The sequence below is a fragment of the Heterodontus francisci genome, chromosome 42, assembly GCF_036365525.1.
Source record: "Heterodontus francisci isolate sHetFra1 chromosome 42, sHetFra1.hap1, whole genome shotgun sequence".
Classification (NCBI taxonomy): Eukaryota; Metazoa; Chordata; class Chondrichthyes; order Heterodontiformes; family Heterodontidae; genus Heterodontus; species Heterodontus francisci.
Window position 1 is genome coordinate 27,836,501 of NC_090412.1, and position 23,202 is coordinate 27,859,702.

Here is a 23,202-nt window from a genome sequence, read left to right on the forward strand (position 1 = left end):
AACATCTTTGGGTTCAGCTTGGTTTTGCTTGCCAATATTCTGTTTGATTTCACCTCTTGGCTTTCTGTAGTATTGAGTTCTTGGTGTTGGACGTAAGCTTTCCTTTTCTGCCTTATCTTACCCTGTAGGCTCCTTAACATCCATGGGGCTCTAGATTTGGCCGCCTCACCCTTTTCCTTTGTGGGAACATGTTTACCCTGAACCCCCTTGAATCTCCCCTTTGAATGCCTCCCACTGTTCTGACACTGATTTACCTTCAAGTAGCTGCTTCCAGTCCACTTTCGGTAAATCACTACTCAGTTTAGTAAAATTGGCCTTGTGCCAATTGAGAACTCTAACCCCTGTTCTATCTGTCCCTTTCCATATTTATGTTGAAACTGACTGAATTGTGATGTGTGACTTGATGTTAATAGAACTTTATCTTAGCGGTTTGATTTATGAGGAAAAGCTGAAGAAACTTTCAGCTGTCTAACAAAAGGTTATGGAAAAGGTATGTCTGGAAAGTTATGTTCAATTTTAAAACTGCAAGAGGAGGACAAGGAGCCCCAGGTTCAATTAGTAAGTGGCAAATTTACAGTAGATAACAGGAACTTTTTCTTACCACTTTAAATTGAATATATAGGGTTTAAAAAATTTTTTTTCTAAGCAAGCTGCCAGTTTAACATTGCTTTCATGCAGTACAAAGAACAGTACAGCGCAGGAACAGGCCATTCGGCCCTCCAAGCCTGCGCCAATCTTGATGCCTGCTGAAACTAGCACCTTCTGCACTTCCGGGGCCCATATCCCTCTATTCCTTCCTATTCATATATTTGTCAAGATGTCTCTTAAACGTTGCTATCGTATCTGCTTCCACCACCTCCCCTGGCAGCAAGTTCCAGGCACTCACCACCCTCTGTGTAAAAAAAACTTGCCTCGCACATCCCCTGTAAACTTTGTCCCTCGCACCTTAAACCTATGTCCCCTAGTAACTGACTCTTCCACCCTGGGAAAAAGCTTCAAACTATCCACTCTGTCCATGCCGCTCATAACTTTGTAAACCTCTATCATGTCGCCCCTCCACCTCCGTTGTTCCAGTGAAAACAATCCGAGTTTTTCCAACCTCTCCTCATAGCTAATGCCCTCCAGACCAGGCAACATCCTGGTAAACCTCCTCTGTACCCTCTCCACGTCCTTCTGGTAGTGTGGCGACCAGAATTGCACGCAATATTCTAAGTGTGGACTAACTAAGGTTCTGTACAGCTGCAACATGACTTGCCAATTTTTATACTCTATGCCCCGACCGATGAAGGCAAGCATGCCGTATGCCTTCTTGACTACCTTATCCACCTGCGTTGCCACTTTCAGTGACCTGTGGACCTGTATGCCCAGATCTCTCTGCCTGTCAATATTCCTAAGGGTTCTGCCATTTACTGTATACCTCCCACCTGCATTAGACCTTCCAAAATGCATTACCTCATATTTGTCCGGATTAAACTCCATCTGCCATTTCTCCGCCCAAGTCTCCAACCGATCTATTTCCTGCTGTATCCTCTGACAATCCTCATCATTATCTGCAACTCCACCAACCTTTGTGTCGTCCGCAAACTTACTAATCAGACTAATCAGACATTTTCCTCCAAATCATTTATATATACTACAAACAGCAAAGGTCCCAGCACTGATCCCTGCGGAACACCACTAGTCACATCCCTCCATTCAGAAAAACACCCATCCACTGTTACCCTCTGTCTTCTGTGACTGCCAGTTCTGTATCCATCTTGCCAGCTCACCTCTGATCCCGTGTGACTTCACCTTTTGCACCAGTCTGCCATGCGGGACCTTGTCAAGGGCTTTACTAAAGTCCATATAGACAACATCCACCATCCTTCCCTCATCAATCATCTTCGTCACTTCCTCAAAAAACTCAATCAAATTAGTAAGACACGACCTCCCCTTCACAAAACCATGCTGCCTCACGCTAATAAGTTTGTTTGTTTCCAAATGGGAGTAAATCCTGTCCCGAAGAATCCTCTCTAATAGTTTCCCTACCACTGACGTAAGGCTCACCGGCCTATAATTTCCTGGATTATCCTTACCACCCTTCTTAAACCAAGTATTTTATAAACCTACTGACATTATTCCCCCAAACCCTGGACCAATTTGCAGAAGAATCTACATTCTGGTGCTGCAGAAACTGTTCTTGAAGTACTGCAGAATTATCTCTAGTAATGGTAGTTGGTATAGAATTCTTTGAACTGGACTTAATGCTCATGAGAGCAGACTAGGGAAGAGATGGTTTCAATAGGGAGTAGGTTGAATGTTGACATAAGAGGGAACCAAAGTTCTTCTATAAGCAGTACTCAAAGTGGACAGGTCACCCTGTCTGGGGGGAGTGCTTCGGGACTGCTGAGGGAAGTAGGAGTAGAACATGCGGAGATGCTGGCCACGATCTTCTGATCCTCTTTCGATACAGGAGTGGTGGCAGGTGACTGGGGGATTGCTTATGTTACACCATTGTTCAAAAAAGGAGAGAAGGATAAACCTGGTAATTACAAGTCAGTAAGTTTAATGTCTGTGGAAAAGCTTTTAGAAAGAGTAATCCAGGAGAATATTACAGCCACTTGAACAAGCATGGATTAATAAAGGAGAGCCAGCATGGATGTGTTAAGTGCAAATCGTGTTTGACCAATTTGAGTTATTTGGTAAGGTAACAGAAGGTGCGTGATAACAGTGCAGTTGATGTGTGCTTTCAAAAGACATTTGATAAAGTTTCCACAATTAAGCTTTTTAGTAAAATTGAAGAACTAGAAGCGACATGAGGATAGATGTTTTTATGTAGTGAGTGGTTAGGATTTCAAATGTGCTGCCTGATAGGGTGGTAGAAGCAGATTCGATAGTAACTTTCAAAATGTAATTGGATATTTACTTGAAAAGGAAAAATTACAGGGCAATGGGAAAAGAACAGTGGAGTGGGTCTAGGTTGCTGTTCGAAAGAACTGGCCCAGATGGCCGCCTCCTGTGCTGTACTATTCATGGAGTCATTTACCACCTCCGATGTTGTAAATGCCTTTCGGCCCATCAAGTCCTTGGCAACTCTCCACGGAGCAATCCAGTCTGTCCCACACATCTGCTCGATTCCTGTAGCCCTGCAAGTTTATTTCCTTCAAGGTGGTGGTGCAGTGGTAACGTCACTGGACTAATCCAGAGCCCAAGCTAATACTCTGTGGACATGGGATCGAATCCCACCACAGCAGATGATGAAATTTGAATTCGATTTTAAAAAATCTGGAATTAAAAGCTAGTCTAATGATGACCATGAAACCATTGTCGATTTGTTATAAGAACCCATCTGGTTCACCTTTCGGGAAGGAAATCTGCATCCTTACCTGGTCTGGCCTACATGTGACTCCAGACCCACAGCAATGTGGTTGACTCCTAACTGCCCTCTGAAATGACCTAGCAAGCCTTTCAGTTCAAGGGCAATTAGGGATGGGCAATAAATGCTGACCTAGCCAGTGACACCCACATCCCACAAACGAATTTTTAAAAAGTGCCCATCCATTTGCCTTTTAAAATCATTGATTGTCTCCGCTTCCACCACCCTCGTGGTCAGTGAGTTCCAGGTCATTACCACTTGCTGCATGAAAAAGTTCCTCCTCACATTTCCCCTGCATCTCTTGCCAAAAGCCTTCAACCTTTGTCCTCTAGTCCTTGTATCATCAGTTAATGGGAACAGTTTTTCCTTGTTTAACTTATCTAAGCCTGTCATAATCTTTTACACTTCTATCAAATCTCCCCTCAATATCCTTTGCTCCGAGGAGGACAACGCCATCTTTTTCAACCTAAACTTGTAATTAAAATCCCCCATCCATGGAACCATTCTGGCAAATCTCCTCTGCACCCTATCAAGAAACCTCACATCTTAAAGTGTGGTGACCAGAACTGGATGCAGTACTCTGGTTGGGGCCTAACCATAGCTTTATAAAGTTTCAGCATAACTTCCCTGCTTTTGTACTCACTGCCTCTATTTATGAAGCCCAAGATCCTATGTGCTTTGCTAACCACTCTCAATATATCCTGCCACCTTCAAATATTGATGCACATGCACCCCCAGATTCCTCTGTTCCTGCACACTCTGTAGAACTGCAGCATTTAGTCTAAATTGCCTCACCAGTCCCTTCTGCCAAAATGTCACTTGGCTTTATTAAATTCCATTTGCCACTTGTCTGCCCATTCTGCTAGCCTGTCTGTCTTGTTGCAGGCCCTTCCTATCATCCTCACTGTTTGCTACTCCTCCAAGTTTGGTATCATGGGCAAATTTTGAAATTCTACTTTGTATAACTGCCCTTGCTATATCATTAGTACCAACGTGTATTAACATTTCTGGCTCACTCCCTTACCTCTGCAGAATATCCTGCACCCTCTCCATAATGTCCTTTACCCTGGCACCAGGGAGGCAACACACATCGGGACTCAAGATGACGGTTACAGAAGTGCCTGTCTGTCCCCGTGACTATGGAATCTCCTACAAGCATTTCTATGCTTTGCTGCTCCCTCCTGTACAGTCCCTTGCCCATTGGTGTCATGGTCTGGACTGCACTCCTTCAGGGTAACGTCACTCCCAGCAGCCTCCAATACTGAGTACCTGTTCAAGAGTGGCACACACCCTGAAGACTCCTGCCTCTTCCTCGTAATTCGGATGGCCACCCACCTAGTATCCTGAACTCTTACTGCCTGTGGGGTGACCACCTCCTGGAAAGTAAGATCCAGGAAACTCTCCAGCTCCCTGATGCCATGCAGTGAGTTCAACTGCCCTTCAAGCTCGGAAATCCTGAGCACGAGCTGAAGCAGCTGGTGACACTTCCTAAACACATGGTCGTCCAAGCCACGTGACATATCCTGGCCCAGCAAATGCAAGCAATACATCACAGCTGCCCATCCATGATGTAAAAGAAAGCTGTAGAACCTAGTTGGTAATTTGTTTAAACTATTTTAATTCATGCATGTAGACTAGCTCTGTGCTACTACTCTTATTAATTCACCCACTGTTATACTCACCCTGATTGAGGTCATTAATTTCCTGGCTCCTAATTTAAAAGACTGCCATAATTTAGAGAGGGGAAAAAAGAGAAATACTCACCAACTAATCACTAATCCGCTTTCCTGTGATATCACACGTCGCGAGGGGAAACCAAGAAAAATAAAACCAATGAACTTGTGCTCTTGCAATGTTCTCACAGGGGACTCGCCCTCTGCTGCTACTTTATCCGCACTGTGCTCTCGGACCTTGCGCTGAACTCGCAGTTTCTCTCTGCACCCCCCCCCCCCCCCCCCCCCCAGGAAATGCAGGAGGAAATTCAAGAAGTTAATGCAGGAGGCAAAGAGAGATTAGCAGAAAGGATTAGAAGGCAACATTAAATTGAACATTTTGTAAGCATATAAAATGTAAGCGGTTTGTTAGCAAAAATGTTGGGCGTATTTTGGACCCAAAGGGAAATCTTCATGCAGAGGCAGAGGACAAGGCCAAAGTAGTACTTTCAAAGAAGTAGACTTCACAAAGGAAGTAGATGATGAAGGCCACACTAAGAAAAGAGAGCGAAGTTATTGACCGGGTAGCAATAGATAGAGAAAGCACACTGAAAACATTAACCTTTATTGGTTCGTCACCTGGTCCAGATGGAAATCATCCAAAATTGCTAAAAGAAGCAAAGATAGAAATAGCAAACGCATTGGTCACATTCTTTCAATCCTCATTGAATACAGGAGTAATGCCAAAGAACTGGAGGGTTGCTAACGTTATACCACTATTCAAGAAAGGGGGAGTGATAAACTGGGAAAAGTACAGACTAGTGAGCCGAACGTTGGTGAAGTTGTTGAAAACCATTATCAAGGACAAAATAAACTTACATTTGCGAAGGCCTGGGTTAATCAGAGAGAGCCCGCATGGATTTGTTAAAGGCAAATAGTGTCCAGCTAACTTGATTGAATATTTTGAGATAATGGTGAAGGTTGATCAAGATGGTGCAGTAGTGAGATATCTGTGGACCTTTCGGAGGCACTCAACTAAGTGTCACACAGGAGGCTTATTAAGATGGTGGAAGGCTCTGGAATTGAGGTTATGAAATTGGTTCACTGGCAGGTAACAAAGGGTGATGGTGGAGGGACTGGGAGGTGGTTTGCAGTGGTATTTCCAAGAGTCAGTTTTGGGGCCATTACTTTTTTCAGTTTTTATGAATGGCCTAGAGTTGGGTGCAGGAAGCAATATTAAAACGTTTGCTGATGTCATAGGGCATAGGAGCAGGAATTACAAAACTTGGCATCATGACGAGGATAGTTATTGGCTTCAGGATGTCATTGATCGGATGGTGAAATGGGCAGAAGCGTGGCAGATAGAGTTCAGTGTGAAGAACTATGAAGTGATGTACTTTGGGAGGACTAATATGGAAAGACAGCATGATATAAATGACACCCCATCCACAAATATTCACTTCCTCCATCACCGACACACAGTGGCAGCAGTGTGTACCATCTCTAAGATGCACTGCAGCAATACGCCAAGGCTCCTTAGATAGCACCTTCCAAACCCACGACCTCTACCACCTAGAAGGACAAGGGCAGCAAATACATGGGAACACCACCACCTGCAAGTTCCCCTCCAAGCCATACACCATCCTGACTTGGAACTATATCGCTGTTCCTTCACTGTCGCTGGGTCAAAATCCTGGAACTCCCTTCCCAACAGCACTGTGGACGTACTTACCTCACATGGACTGCAGTGGTTCAAGAAGGCAGCTCCCCACCACCTTCTCAGGGGCAATTAGGGATGGGCAATGAATGCTGGCCTAGCCAGCGACGTCCACGTCCCATGAATGAATTTAAAAAAAACACTTTTGAAAAGTGTAAATGAGCAGAGATGCCTTGGTTTCCATGTGCACAAATCCTTAAAGGTGGTAGGACAGATTGGTTAGCTGGTTTAAAAAGCATTGGGGTACTTGTGTTTATAAATAGAAGAATAGAATATGAAAGCAAAAAGATCATGTTCAAACTTTATATATCACTGATTAAGCCTCAGCTGGAGTCTTGTGGATAATTCTGGGCACCACACTTTAGCCCTGCTCTTTGAAGATCATAGAAAGGGTACAGAGGAGGGTTACCAGGATTTTAGCAAGGAAGAGGGACATCAATAATGAGGAAAGGTTAGAAAAGTTAGGACTGTTCTCCTTGGAACAGAGAAGTTTAAGAGGTGACCTAATAGAGGCTTTATCAATGAGGGGTTTTGATCGAGTAAACAGGAAATAATTATTCCATCTGGCAAGCGAATGAATAATTGGAGGTCATAGATTGGCAAAAGATCAAAATGGAAGATGAGAAGTTTTTTCACTTGTGTAGTTGTTGTGATCGGGAAAAGGTAGGGAAGCTGATTCCATAGACATTTGTGTCGGCACTTGGAGATGAGGAACTTACAGGGTTACAAACGAGAAGAGGGATGGAGCGTGCTTTCACAAGCACAGGCGCAATAGATCAAATTGCTGCCTCCTGTGCTGGAAATTTCTGATTTTATGCAAATGCTGTTACCAAATGGCAGAATGATTATTTTGATTCAGCAAGAACTGAAGCATTACAGACAAATTGTAAGTCTTTTGCTTTTTGAGTAATCTCTGGATTACTCCCTGTGCCACGTGCCAGTGAGGCTAGAAATAGGAAGATAGTGCAGCTAAACACGTGGCAGAGCAGCTGGTGTAGAAGGGAGGGCTTCAGATATCTGGACCATTGGGATCTCTTCAGGGACAGATGGGACTTGTACAAGAAGGACGGGTTGCATCTAAACTGGAGGGGCACAAATATCCTGGCTGTGAGGTTTGCTAGCGTCACTCGGGAGGGTTTAAACTAGTGTGGCAGGGAGGTGGGAACCAGAGCAGGAGGACAGCAAGTGAAATAAATAATGGGCAACTAGTAAATAAGGCCAGTAAGACTAAGAGGAAGAGCAGGCAGGGAGATGTTGCGGAGCCCAGCGGGACTGGTGGTCTGAAGTGCATTTGTTTCAATGCGAGAAGTATAACAGGTAAGGCAGATGAACTTAGAGCTTGGATTAGTACTTGGAACTATGATGTTGTTGCTATTACAGAGACTTGGTTGAGGGAAGGACAGGATTGGTAGCTAAATGTTCCAGGATTTAGAAGCTTCAGGCGGGATAGAGGGGGATGTAAAAGGGGTGGGGGAGTTGCATTACTGGTTAAGGAAAATGTCACAGCTGTATTGCGGGAGGACACCTCGGAGGGGTAATGCAGCGAGGCAATATGGGTGGAGCTCAGGAATAGGAAGGTTGCAGTCACGATGTTGGGGGTTTTCTACAGGCCTCCCAACAGCCAGCGGGAGGTAGAGGAGCAGATATGTAGACAGATCTTGGAAAGATGTAAAGGTAACAGGGTTGTAGTGGTGGGTGATTTTAACTTCCCCTATATTGAATGGGACTCACTTAGTGCTAGGGGCTTGGATTGGGCAGAATTTGCAAGGAGCATCCAGGAGGGCTTCTTGAAACAATATGTAGATAGTCCAACTAGGGATGGGGCCGTACTGGACCTGGTATTGGGGAATGAGCCTGGCCAGGTGGTCGAAGTTTCAGTAGGGGAGCATTTCAGGAACAGTGACCATAATTCCATAAGTTTTAAGGTACTTGTGGAGAAGGCTTGGTGAAGGTGCGAAATTGAGGGAAGGCTAATTATAACAATATTAGACAGGAACTGTAGAATTTAGATTGGGGGCGGCTGTTTGAGGGTAAATCAACATCTGACATGTGGGAGTCTTTCAAACGTCAATTGATTAGAATCCAGGACCGGCATGTTCCTGTGAGGAAGAAGGATAAGTTTGGCAAGTTTCGGGAACCTTGGATAATGCGGGATATTGTGAACCTAGTCAAAAAGAAAAAGGAAGCATGCATAAGGGCTAGAAGGCTGGGAACAGACGAATCCCTTGAGGAATATAAAGACAGTAGGAAGGAACTTGAGCAAAGAGTCAGGAGGGCTAAAAGGGGTCATGAAAAGTCATCGGCAAACAGAATTAAGGAAAATCCCAAGGCTTTTTATATGTATATAAAGAGCAAGAGGGTAACTAAGGAAAGGGTTGGCCCACTCAAGGACAGAGGAGGGAATCTATGTGTGGAGCCAGAGGAAATGGGCGAGGTACTAAATGAGTACTTTGCATCAGTATTCACCAAAGAGAAGGACTTGGTGGATGATAAGTCTAGGGAAGGGAGTGCAGATAGTCTCAGTCATCTCATTATCAAAAAGGAGGAGGTGTTGGGTGTCTTGCAAAGCATTAAGGTAGATAAGTCCCCAGGGCATGATGGGATCTACCCCAGAATATTGAGGGATGCAAGGAAAGAAATTGGTGGGGCCTTTACATAAATCTTTGTATCCTCATTGGTCACAGGTGAGGTCCCAGAGGACTGGAGAATAGCCAATGTTGTTCCTTTGTTTAAGAAGGGTAGCAAGGATAATCCAGGAAATTACAGGCCGGTGAGCCTTACGTCAGTGGTCGGGAAATTATTAGAGAGGATACTTCGCGACAGGACTTGCTCCCATTTGGAAACAAACAAACTTAATAGCGAGAGGCAGCATGGTTTTGTGAAGGGGTGGTCGTGTCTTACTAATTTGATTGAGTTTTTTGAGGAAGTGACGAAGATGATTGATGAAGGAAGGGCGGTGGATGGTATCTATATGGACTTCAGTAAAGCCTTTGACAAGGTCCCTCATGGCAGACTGGTACAAAAGGTGAAGTAATATGGGATCAGAGGTGAGCTGGCAGGATGGATACAGAACTGGCAGTCACAGAAGACAGAGGGTAACAGTGGATGGGTGTTTTTCTGAATGGAGGGATGTGACTAGTGGTGTTCCGCTGGGATCAGTGCTGGGACCTTTGCTGTTTGTAGTATATATAAATGATTTGGAGGAAAATGTCTGATTAGTATGTTTGGGGATGACACAAAGGTTGTGGAGTTGCGGATAGTGATGAGGATTGTCAGAGGATACAGCAGGATATAGATCGGTTGGAGACTTGGGCAGAGAAATGGCAGATGGAGTTTAATCCGGACAAATGTGAGGTAATGCATTTTGGAAGGTCTAATGCAGGTGGGAAGTATACAGTCAATGGCAGAACCCTTGGGAGTATTGATGGGCAGAGAGATCTGGGCGTACAGGTCCACAGATCACTGAAAGTGGCAACGCAGGTGGATAAGGCAATCAAGAAGGCATAAGGCATGCTTGCCTTCATCGGTCGGGGCATAGAGTATAAAAATTGGCAAGTCATGTTGCAGCTGTACAGAACCTTAGTTAGTCCACACTTAGAATGTTGCGTGCAATTCTGGTCGCCACACTACCAGAAGGACGTGGAGGCTTTGGAGAGGGTACAGAAGAGGTTTACCAGGATGTTGCCTGGTCTGCTGGGCATTAGCTATGAGGAGAGGTTGGAAAAACTCGGGATTGTTTTCACTGGAACGATGGAGGTGGAGGGGCGACATGGTACAGGTTTACAAAGTTATGAGCAGCATGGACAGAGTGGATAGTTGTATATGTGGGGTAGGTTGAAATAGCATTGCATTGTACAATAATTTCTGTGGTATATTGATTTTAAAAAATCTTGAAATGTGGAAGTCAAGGCTTGGACTGATGAGTAGCAAGTTACACTCGCGCTACGCAAGTGCCAGGCAATGACCATCTCCAACAAGAGAGAATCCAGCCATCTCCCATGACGTTCAATGGCATTATCATTGCTGAATCCCCCACTATCAACATCCTGAAACTGAATTGGACCAGCCATGTAAGTACTGTAGCTACAAGAGCAGGTCAGAGGCTGGGAATTCTGCAGCAAGTAACTGTGCGTAAGCCATTGAAGGTGGCAGGAGAGGTTGAGAGAGTGGTTAATAAAGCATACGGTGTCCTGGACTTTATTAATAGAGGCATAGAGTACAATAACAAGGAGGTTATGTTATTGAGTCATAGAGAGATACAGCACTGAAACAGGCCCTTCGGCCCACCGAGTCTGTGCCGACCATCAACCACCCATTTATACTAATCCTACATTAATCCCATATTCCCTACCACATCCCCATCTACATTAATCCCTACCATTCTCCTACCTACACTAGGAGCAATTTACTAGGAGCAATTTACAATGGCCAATTTACTTATCAACCTGCAAGTCTTTGGCAGTGGGAGGAAACCAGAGCACCTGGTGGAAACCCACGCGGTCACAGGGAGAACTTGCAAACTCCACACACAGTGCCCAGATCTGAACCTGGGTCGCTGAAGCTGTGAGGCTGCGGTGCTAACCACTGTGCCGCCCATAACTTATTTAAGACACTAGTTTGGCCTCAGCTGGAGTGTTGCGTCCAGTTCTGAGTGACGCACTTTCGGAAAGACATGGGGGCATTGGAGAGAGTCCAGAAAAGATTCACAAGAAATTTTTTATTTTTTCTTGGGATGTGGGTGTCACTGCCAGGTCAGCATTTGTTGCCCAACCCCAATCGCCCTTGACCTGAGTGGCTTGCTGGACCATTTCAGAGGGCAGTTAAGAGTCAGCCACATTGCTGCGGGTCTGGAGTCACTTGTCGGCCAGACCAGATCCGGACGGCAGATCTCCTTCCCTAACAGACATTAGTGAACCCGATGGTTTTTACGACAATCAATGATAGTTACCTGATGCCATTCCTGAGACTAGCTTTCAATTCCAGGTTTTAATTACTTGAATTTAAATTCCGCTGGCTGCCGAGGTGCGATTTTAAACCCGTGTCCCCAGGGCATTAGCCCAGGCCTCTGGATTACTAATCCAGGACATTACCACTAAGAGAATGGTTCCAGGGAAGAGGAACCTCGGTTATGATAGATTGGAGAAGTTATGACTGTTTTCCTTGGAGAAGAAAAGCCTGAGAGGTGATTTGATAGAGGCATTCAAAATCATGAGTGGTCTGGACAGAGTGAATAGAGAAAAACTGTTCCCACTCGTGAAAGGATTGAGAGCCAGAGGGCACAGATTTAAATATTTGGTAAGAGAAGCAAAAATTACATGAGGAAAAACTTTTTCACACAGCGAGTGGTTCAGGTCTGGATTACACTGCCTGAGAGTGTGGTGGAGGCAGGTTCAATTGAAGCATTTGAAAGGGAATTAGACGGTTATATGAAAAGGAACAATGTGCAGGGTTGCGGGGAGAAGGCGGGGGAATGGAACTGAGTGAATTGCTCTTTTGGAGAGTTGGTGCAGACATGATGGGCTGAATGGCCTCCTTCTGCACTGTAACAATTCTGTGATTCTTCTGTGACTTCTCGTCCACGACCCTTGTCAGAATGCTATACCAACTGAAAACTCCAGCATCTAACTGCACCGGTGAGCCAGAACAGTGTCCAGTTCAATTGTTAAGATCAAAACTACCATGTTTAGTTGTCATCAGCGATCCTACAGTCTTGCCCATGATTCCGTTCGCTCAGGTGCTGGTTGGTAAGACTGAATGTAACCTCAATAATTCTGCTCAGTGCTGATCAAAGCTTCAAACCTGCTGTCCAGTTCATCACCAAAGTGGCCATACTCCACCCTTAAACACTTCTATCTCCATGCTCACTTCATTGCTGCTACACATCTCGCCCTCTGTGCATCCTTCCTTATGTTTGCTCCAGTATGAGTGACAGAGCTTAAATCCTATTGCCCTTATGCTGTGCAGATCCTTCCCAAAATCTTCTGGCCTTTCTCCATCATATCCTAACTTTGTAGAGTCCTCTTAAAACCTACCTTTTTGCAGATCCTATGGTCACCTTCCTTAGTATTCTCTATTCCTGCCCATGTCTAATCCACCCCTTTTGCTAAGCACCTTGGGATGTTTTCCAACATTGAAGATGCCAAATAAATGCAGGTTTTTATATTTTTATGCTGATGTAGAAGTTTTATTTTGGGGCACAGTTACAAAAGTAGTTACTTTAGTCTAGGCTGAATGTGGATCCAGCTCCCAGGGGTGAAAATACTAATACTAATCAACTGCAGCTGGTTCATGATCTCTGAAACAAAAGCAAAATACTGCTGATGCTGGAAATTTGAAATAAAAACAAAATGCTGGAAATATTCAACAGATCAGGCAGCATCTTTTGAGAGAGAAGCAGTGTTACTGTTTCAGGTCGTGAACTTTCATCAGAACTGGTAAGGTCACAGACCAGAAACGTTAATTCTGTTCCCCTCTCAAAAATTTACTGCTACACCTGCTGAGTGTTTTCAGCATTTTCTGTTTTTATTTCGTGATCTATAAAACTTGCTTTAGAACCATGGAGAAACCTATTCAGGCCCAGAATGTTGAAATTTATTAACTTGAGATCCCAGACCATGAGAATGATAAAGGTGCAATAGTATGCTGTAAAGATATCCAGTTTAATATTTATATTCTGGTGCATTTGTGATGTGATTAATATACCTCAATGCATTGTTTTTATACAGAGGATGTCATGCAAAGTACTTACTGTGAAATTGAGCTGGATAAACCAAAACGGGATGCCTTTGTTTATGCTATCAAGAACCACTACTGGTACCAGATGTACATTGATGATTTGCCAATTTGGGGTAAGTGACCGCTCAGGTTGAATTTAATGAAGGCTATTCACAAGAAGGCGAACTGAATCCCATTTGCTTGTTTTCTCTTCCAATTTCCCCCCCCCCCCCCCCCCCTTTCCATTTTCCTGAAAGTACTGGAATAGGCTGTTCAGTCCCTGGAGCTTGTTCTGACATGCATACGAACATCATAAATAGGAGCAGGAGTAGGTCATTCAAGCCTTCGAGCCTGCGCCGCCATTCAATCTGATCATGGCTTATTATCTTCTACCTCAGCTGCTCCTTCCCGCACTATCCCCATATCCCTTAATTGCCTTAGTATCCAAAATTCTTTTGATCTCTGTTGAATGTACTCAACGACTGAGCATTTGCAGCCTTCTGAAATGAACAATTCCAAAGATTCACAACCCTTTGAGTGGAGGAAATTCTCAGGAAACTGCAGACCAGTTGGCTTAGCATCAGTCATTGGGAAAATGCTAGAGTCCATTATTAAGGAAGAACTAGCAGGACATTTAGAAAAACATAATGCAATCAAATAGAGTCAACATGGTTTTATGAAAGGGAAATCATATTTGACAAATTTGTTAGAGTTCTTTGAGGAAATAACAAGCAGAATGGATAAAGGGGAACAGGTAGATGTAGTGTATTTGGATTTTCAGAAGGTGTTTGATAAGGTGCCACATAAAAGGTTATTGCACAAAATAAGAGCTCAGGCTATTGGGGGTAATGTGTTGGCATGAATTGAGGATTGGCTAACATGCAGAAGGCAGAGAGTTGAGATCAATGGGTCTTTTTCAGGTTGGAAAGCCGTAACTAGTGGGGTGCCACAAGGATCAGTCCTAGGGCCTCAACTATTTACTATCTATATTAATGATTTGGAGGAAGGGGCAGAGTGTAGTGTATCCAAATTAGCTGATGATACAAAAATAGGTGGGTAGGCATGTGATGAGGACACAAAGAATCTGCAAAGGGATTTAGATAGGTGGGCAAAATCTTGGCAGATGATGTTCAATGTGGGAAAGTGTGAGATAATCCACTTTGGTCGGAAGAATAAAAAGGCAGATTATTATTGATTTGGCGAAAGATTACAAAATACTGCAGTACAGAGGGATCTGGGTGTTCTTGTGCATAAAACGCAAAAGGTTAGCATGTTGGTGCAGCAAGTAATTAGGAAGGCAAATGGAATTTTGGCCTTTATTGCTAGGGGGTTAGAGTTTAGAAATAGGGAAGTCTTGTTACAACTGTACAGGGTGTTGATGAGGCCACACCTGGAGTACTGTGTACAGTTTTGGTCCCCATATTTAAAGAAGAATACACTAGCATTGGAGGCAGTTCAGAAAAGGTTCACTCGGCTGATTCCTGGAATGAAGGGGTTGTCTTCTCAAGAATGGCTAAACAAGTTAGGCCTTTATTCATTGGAGTTTAGAAGAATGAGAGGTGATCTTGTAGAAACATACGAGATTTTAAGGGGCTTGACAGGGTAGATGTTGAGAAGATGTTTCCACTGGTGGGGGAATCTCAAACTAGGGGACATAGTTACAGAATAAGGGGGCACACGTTTAAAACTGAGATGGAAGGAACTTCTTCTCTCAGAGGGTAGTGAATCTCTGGAATTCTCTACCTCAGAGTTGTGGAGGCGAGGTCACTAAATGTATTTAAGGAGGAGGTAGATAGATTTTTGAGATCTCGGAGTCGAGGGTTATGTGGAGCAGGACCAAAAGAGGAGTTGAGGCCTGGGACAGGTCAGCCATGATCTTCTGGAATGATGGGGCAGGCTTGAGGGACTGAATGGCCTACTCCTCCTATTTCTTGTGTTCTTTTGTTTCTCATTTCACTCCTATATGGCCGATCCCTTATTCTGACACTGTGATCCCCAGTTCAAGATTCTCCAGCCAGGGGCAAATATCATCCCCAGCATCTACCCTATCAGACCCCTTAAGAATTTTATGTTTCAATGGCACACTTCTAAATTCAGGGGAATACGGGCCTACTTTATTCAATTTCTCCTCATAGGACAATCCCCTCATCCCAAGAATCAATCTAGAGAGCCTTTGTTGCACTCCCTCTAAGGCAGATATATCCTAGGTAAGGAGACGAAAGCTGTACACAGTTCTCCAGGTGTGGTCTCAGGCCCTATGCAATTGCAGTAGGACTTCACTCTCTTACTCCAATCCCTTTATTATAAAGGCTAATATAACCATTTCCTTTCCTAATTGCTTGTCCTACCTGCATATTAACTTTGTGATTTTTGTACAAGGGGAACCATGTCCCTCTGAATATCAACATTTCTCACCATATAAACAATAGTCTCACCATTTAAAAATATTCGGCTTTTCTATTTTTCTTTCCAAAGTAGATAACTTCACACTTCTCCACTTTATATTTCATCTGCCATGTTCTTGCCTACTCAGTGGAAAAGATGAAGAGGAACAAATTTGCAAGGAAATTAGAGAGATGCAAGAATTATAGAGTAGTTTTAATGGGCGACTAATTATCCAAATGCAGACTGGGGTAGTAGTAGTGTAAAGGACAGAGAGGGGCAAAAGCTCCCAGTGTGTTCAGGAAAACTTTCTACAGCACTATGTTTCTAATGAAACAAGAGGAGAGGCACTGCTGAACCTGGTTCTTGGGAATGAGGTGGGCCAAGTGCATCAAATATCAGCAGGAGAACACTTACAGGAACGTGATCATTGTATCATAAGGTTTAGGTTGGTTATGGAAAACGACAACGAACAAACTAGAGTAGAATAATTAACTGGGAGAAAGTCAACTTCAGTGGGGTAAGGATGGATCTGGGCCAAATAAATTGGAATCAGAGGTTGGCAGGAGAAACAGTAGCTGAACAATGGGCTACCTTGAAAGAATAGATAGTTTGGGCATAGTCAAGGTATATTTCCGAAAAGGAGAAAGGTAGGGCTATTAAGTCCAGAACACTCTGGATGATGCAAGAGATGGAAATTAAGATGAAGAAAAATTGTGCTTATGACAGAAGTCAGGTAGATTATGCAATGGAGAGCCAAGCTGAATATAGAAGGTTCAGAGAGGAAATGAAAAAGAAAATGAGAGAAGCAAAGAGAGAGTATGAAAAGAGACTGGTAGTTAACATAAAAGGGAATCCCTAAGTCTTCTATAGGCATATAAATGATAAAAGGGAGGTAAAAGGTGGAGTAGGGCGATTAGGGACCAACAGGGAGATTTACGCACGAAGGCAAAGCTGAGGTATTAAATGAATACTTGGCATCTGTATTTACCAGGGAAGAAGATGCTACCCAGGCCACAGTGCAAGAGGAGGTAATTAATGCACTAGAAGGATTTAAAATTGATGAGGTATTAGGCTGTCTATGCTTAAAGTTGATAAAGCACCAGGACCAACTGAGATGCATCCAAGGATATGAAGGGAAGTGAGAGTGGGAATTGCGCAGGTAGTGGCCATAATTTTCCTGTCTTCCTTAGACTCTGGGTGGTGCCAGAGGACTGGAGAATTGCAAACATTACACCCATGTTCACAAAAGAATGTGAAGATAAGCCCAGCAACTGCAGGCAAGCCAGTTTAACTTTGGTGATGGGGACAAAATTAATAGTCAGGTGAACAAATGCGGGTTAGTTAAGGAAAGCCAGCATGGATTCATTGGGGGAAAATCATGTTTAATTAACTTAGTGGAGTTTCTTTTTGAAGAGATAACAAAGAGGGTTGATGAGGGCAATGCTGTTGATGTGGTGTACATGGACTTCCAAAAGGCATTTGATAGTGCTGCACAACAGACTTGTGAGCAAAATTATAGCTTATGGAATAAAATGGACAGTAACAACATAGATACGAAATTGGCTGAGTGACAAACGGCGAGTAGTGATTAATGGATGTTCTTTGGGTTGGAGGAAGGTTTGTAGTGAAGTTCCCCAATGGTCAGTGTTGGGACCCTTGCTGTTCCTTATCTATGTTAATAACCTAGACCTTGGTATACAGGGCACAATTTCAAAGTTTGCGGATGATACGAAACTTGGAAGCATTGTGAAATGTGAGGAGGATAGTGTAGAACTTCAAAAGGGCATAGCCAATTTGGTGGAATGGGTGGACAAGTGGCAGTTGAAGTTCAATGCAGAGAAATGTGAGCTGTTTCATTTTGGAAGAAATAACATAAAGGGTACAACTCTAAATGGAATGCAGGAGCAGAGGGACCTAGAGGTATATGTGCATAAGTCATTGAAGGTGGCAGGACAATTTGAGAGAGCAGTTAATAAACCATACATTACCCAAGCTTTATTAATAGGGGTATGGAGTACACGAGCAAGGAGATTATGTTGAACTTGTATAAGGTGGAGGGGTGGCTCTGTTAATTAATGATGGTATTAGCAGAATAGAGAGGGATGACCTAAGTTCAGGAAACCAGGATGTAGAAGCAGTTTGAGTGGAGATGAGAAGTCATAAAGGCAAGAAGTCATTTGTGGGAGTGGTATACAGGCCACCAAACATTAACCACGCTGTAGGACGGGGTATAAAGGAAGAAATAATGGCAGCTTGTCAGAAAGGTACGGTGATATTCATGGGGGATTTTAACCTACATGTAGACTGGAAAAATCAGATGAACAGAGGTAGCCTAGATGGGAAGTACATAGAATGTTTATCATTTCTTGGGATTTTATGTTCTGGAGCCAACCAGAGAGCAGGCTATACTAGACCTGGTATTGTGCAACGAGATGAGATTAATTAATGACCTCATAGTTAAGGCGCCCCTAGGTAGCAACGATCATAATTTGATTGAATTTTACATTCAGTTTGAGGGAGAGAAGAGTGGGTCCAAGATTACTATTTTAAATATGGGCAATTATGGGGGCATAAAAGCAGAGCTAGCTAAAGTGAACTGGCAAATTAGGTTAAGGGATAGGTCAATAGGGATGTGTTGCAGACATTTAAGGGGATATTTCAGAATACACAGAATAGATACATTCCAAATGGAAAGAAAAATTCCAAGGGGGAGGACCCGCTAGCCGTGGTTAACTTAAAAAAAAGATGGTATCAAACTTAACGAAAAAGGATATATTTACACAAAGATGGGTGGCAGCTCAGAAGATTGGACAGAATATTAAAAAAACAGCAAAAAATGACTAAAAGGTTGATGAGAGAAAAATTAGAGTACAAGAGAAAGCTAGCTAGAAATATAAAGACAGATAGTAAGAGTTTTGAGAGATATTTAGAAAAGAAAAGTTAACAAATTAAGCATTGGTCCTAGAGAAAGTGAGTCTGGGGAATTAATAATTGATGAAAACGAGCTGGCAGATGAGTTGAACAGGTACTTGGTATCGGTCTTCATTATAGAGGATACAAGTAACATCCCAGAATTAGCTGTAAGTCAAGAAATGGAAGGGAAGGAGGAACTCTAGAAATTAAGAATCACCAGGGAAGTGGTACTGAACAAATTGTTGGAGCTGCGTGCTGACCAGTCCTCCGGTCCTGATGGACTTCATCCTAGGGGCTTAAAGGAAGTGGCGAGTGAGATAGTTGATGTATTGGTCTTAATTTTCCAAAATTTCCTAGATTCGGGGAAGGTTCCACTAGATTGGAAAATAGCCAATGTAACTCCTTTATTTAAAGAGGGAGGGAGACAGAAAGCAGGAAACTGCTTAACATCTGTCAGAGGGAAAATGTTAGAAGCTAATATTAAAGATGTTGTAGCACGGCACTTGGAAAAATTTACGGTAATCAGGCAGAGTCAACATGGTTTTGTGAAAGGAAAATCATGGTTAACCAATTTATTGGAGTTCTTTGAGGGAGTTACATGTGCTGCGAATGATGGTGAACCGGTGGATATATTGTACTTGGATTTCCAGAAGGCATTTGATAAGGTGTAACCTCAAAGGTTATTGCAAAAAATAAAAGCTCATGATGTTGGGGGTAACATATTGGCATGAATAGAAGATTAGCTAGCTAACAGGAAACAAAGTAGACTAAAATGGGTCATTTTCTGGTTGGCAAGGTGTAACGAGTAGTGTGTCATGCTAGGCCCCACCTACCAAGAATGAGGCACATTAGTTTTGTCATAAACATTGATTTTAAACCGTTACTGGAGTGAAGAAAGGACTTGTTAAACAGATCAGCCATGGCTGGAAAAGTCATCTGAATATTAACACAGTGCTTGGAAGGACAAAGGACCGTTCCCTGACACATTCAACCCACAATGGACCTTGAACACCAGGTATTGTGTGTAAGGGGAGCATTCCAGAGACTGTTAAGGTGATAAAATCCAAGACGTGGTCAGACCAATTAGTCACATGACTAACCTGGATTTTTCTGAATTGTACAAACAGTTTGAACTGAGTCTGTTTGCTCCTGGACTGAAAAGATCTCTTCTGTCTGGCTCGCCACAGCCTCTCCTGTCTGGTTCGCCATCTTTTTCTCACGGAATTCCAAATCCACTGTAGACACATGAACCCCAAGAGAGAAAGGTCTCCTACAGCGGACAAGGTTTAAGAAGACTACTGGGCCCCAACGAAAAGCAGGATCTACCTACAATCAAGGACTCTACAGTGAGCGCGAAGACCTGTAACAATAGCCCTCTCCAAATATTACCTCAAACTTTTCCACTTTATTTTTTTTCTCTCTTCTGTCCCTATCTGCATGTGTGCATTGTGTATGCATGCCAGCGTGGGCACGTCGTGTATCCATAGGCGTTAACCAAATTAGAATTTAAGTTTAATAAATTTCAACCTTCTTTAAACCTAAGAAAACCTATTTGTACTGGTTTCTTTGCCTTATAATTGGAAAGCGGTGAACAGGGATTCACCAAGGGGGAGTTCAAAAACACGGTGTGTCAAAAATTAAACCCTGTTACAGTAAGACCAGGTGAAGGCTGAGAGGGACCCCTAGACTCTTTTCTCATCTGGTCGTAACATGTGCCACAGGGATCAGTGCTGGGGTCTCAACTTTTTACAATTCATATAAATGACTTAGATGAAGGGACTGAAGGTATGGTTGCTAAATTTGTTGATGACACAAAGATAGGCAGCAAAGTAAGTTGTGAAGACATGAGGCTACAAAGGGATATAGAAAGGTTAAGTGAGTGGGAAAGATCTGGCAAATGGAGTTTACTGTGGAAACGTGAAATTGTCCATTTTGGCAGGAAGAATAAAAAAGTGCATTATCTAGATGGTGAGAGATTGCAGAGCTCTGAGATGCACAGGGATCTGGGTATCATAGTGCATGAATCGCAGAAGGTTGGTATGCAGGTACAGCACGTAATTAGAAAAGCTAATCGAATGTTATCATTTATTGCGAGGGGAATTGAATAATGGTGGAAAGGCATTGGAGGAAGATGGTGTGGTCAACAATATCAAAGGCTGCAGGGAGGTCGAAGAGGGATTATTTGCTACAGTCACAGAGGATGCCATTTGTGCCTTTTATTTAGGCCATTTCAGTGCTGTGGCAGGAGCAGTAACCTCATTGGCAAGATTCAAATATTTTGGTGTGGGAAAGGTGTTCACAGATTTAGTAGGTAACAACACAATCTGAAATCCCCCCCTGCCAATGCTGCAAGTCGGCCCCTTTTAAAGTACTGTGCATGCATAGCCATACACTCCCAAAAAAAAATAGAGGAAACTTTGGAGAGGACATACCTGAGGAGAAGGAACCAGGCTGGCAGGGGGGCAAGAAGGAAGTTGAGTATTCAGTTTAATGGGACTTGGGTCAAAGGAGCAACAGGTGGATCTCTCACAAGATGCTCTTGTAGAGGGCATGAGGTGAGCTGGGGGAGAAACTACAGAAAGACATGGTTAGGACAAGGGGGAAGCTTTGGCATTATGGGCATGGGGTAATGCATAGAGGTTACAACACAGAAGCAGGCCATTGGGTCCCATGAGTCTGTATTGGGCAAATAGTTCTAATCACTTTTTTATTTGTTTCATGGGATGTGGGCATCGCTGGCCAGGCCAGCGTTTATTGCCCATTCCTAATTGCCCATGAGAAGGTAGTGGTGAGCTGCCTTCTTGAACCGCTGCAGTCCATGTGGGGTAGGTACACCTTCCTTTTTACCATATGCCATCAACTCCTTTTCTTTCTTCTGTTCAATCTAATCTTGAATGTTGACATTTTTACTGCATGAATCACTGACCCTGAAAGTGAATTTCACAGCCTTACAAGTCTCTGTAAAGAAATTTCTCCTGTCCTCTGTTCTAAATCACTTACATTTAATCTTGTATTTTCGGCCCCTTATTCTTCACCTCTCGGTTACTGGAAACAGTTTGCTTCTTTCGAGTCTGTCCCATCCTTGCATAATTTTAAACACTTCTATAACACCACCACGTTGTCTACATTTTTCACCACCACCTTCTCCAGGGCAATAAATGCTGGCTTAGCCAGCGATGCCCACATCCCATGAATGAATTTTTAAAAAAAAATCTGTTAGCTTTTTTATAAATCAACCTGATGTGGTGTCTTACCAGCCTGGGAATCCGTACCCAAGGAATTTATCTGCTGGTGTGCAGCGCCAAACCTACTTCGGTTCAGTATTTTGTTTTACCAAAATTCATTACCTCACAATTTATTTTATTGCATTCCTTGTCTTGCACATCACTATTCAATTCCAACCATTCTGAAAACCTGTCCCTATCGTTTACAGATCCTCTCTTCCCACCAATTTTTAATTGTTTGCGATCCTCTGTATAATTCCACATCCCATGGCTTTCTCTAATAATCTTACAGGTGGTATTTTGTCGAAGGCTTTCCTAAAGTCCAGGCACACCACACCCACTGAATTTACCCCATTTGCCGTACCTATTATTTTTATTTATTTATTTTTATTTAGAGATACAGCACTGATACAGGCCCTTCGGCCCACCGAGTCTGTGTCGACCATCAACCACCCATTTATACTAATCCTACACTAATCCCATATTCCTACCACATCCCCACCTGTCTCTATATTTCCCTACCACCTACCTATACTAGGGGCAATTTATAATGGCCAATTTACCTATCAACCTCAAAGAATTTTTTGAGGTTGTGAAGCATGATCATTCCTGTTGAAATCCATTCTGGCTGTTTCTAGCTATTTATCTTTAGCTAAATACATGGTCTCCCGAAGGACGTGGTTGAGCTTTCCGGACGTCGATGGTGGGCACTGAGGAAATGGCTTATTACCTGCACCAGATTCCACCCCCCCCCTCCCCCCCCTTTACCCCCCTTCCACCCCCCCCCACCCCCGTCCCCTTCCCTGCTCCACCCTCTCAGCTCACCCCCTCACAACCCCGTCCCAGCCCGCCCCCCCCTCGCACCATCTTCACCCCGCACCCCCTTCCCCTGCACCCCCCCCTCCTCCCTCTACCCCTCCCCCTTGCATCCCCTCCTCCCACCGGCACCATCCTACACCTGTGTAGGGGCCCCAACAACCCCACTGCCTTGTGGGCGTCTCGGGAGAGACCAAGGCTAAGGGAGTAAACCCTAACAGAAAATCCGGAGCGGAACCTCGTAGGCGGTCATGTGTCACCTTTGGCATGTTTCCGGCAGTTCCTGCAGCCATACTGGTGCCAAACGTCGTGTCCTGCACTCCTTTGGACCCCACCAGAAAGGCCGAGAGGGGGGTTTTGACGACTGGGCAACTCTCAATCTCCATAAATTTGCCCAGGCATGCGCCGGCGCGTATCCATTGTCTC

At 43.7% G+C, this 23,202-nt stretch overlaps 1 protein-coding gene across 1 annotated transcript in view; it reads left to right on the forward strand.

Moving 5' to 3' along the window:
- Positions 1 to 23,202, forward strand: part of tm9sf3 (transmembrane 9 superfamily member 3) — a 146,953-nt gene that overhangs the window by 21,574 nt on the left and 102,177 nt on the right. The window contains exon 3 of the mRNA XM_068020250.1: positions 13,450 to 13,572. Within this exon, the coding sequence (XP_067876351.1) occupies positions 13,450 to 13,572 (123 nt within the window). The remainder of the gene's footprint in view (positions 1 to 13,449; positions 13,573 to 23,202) is intronic.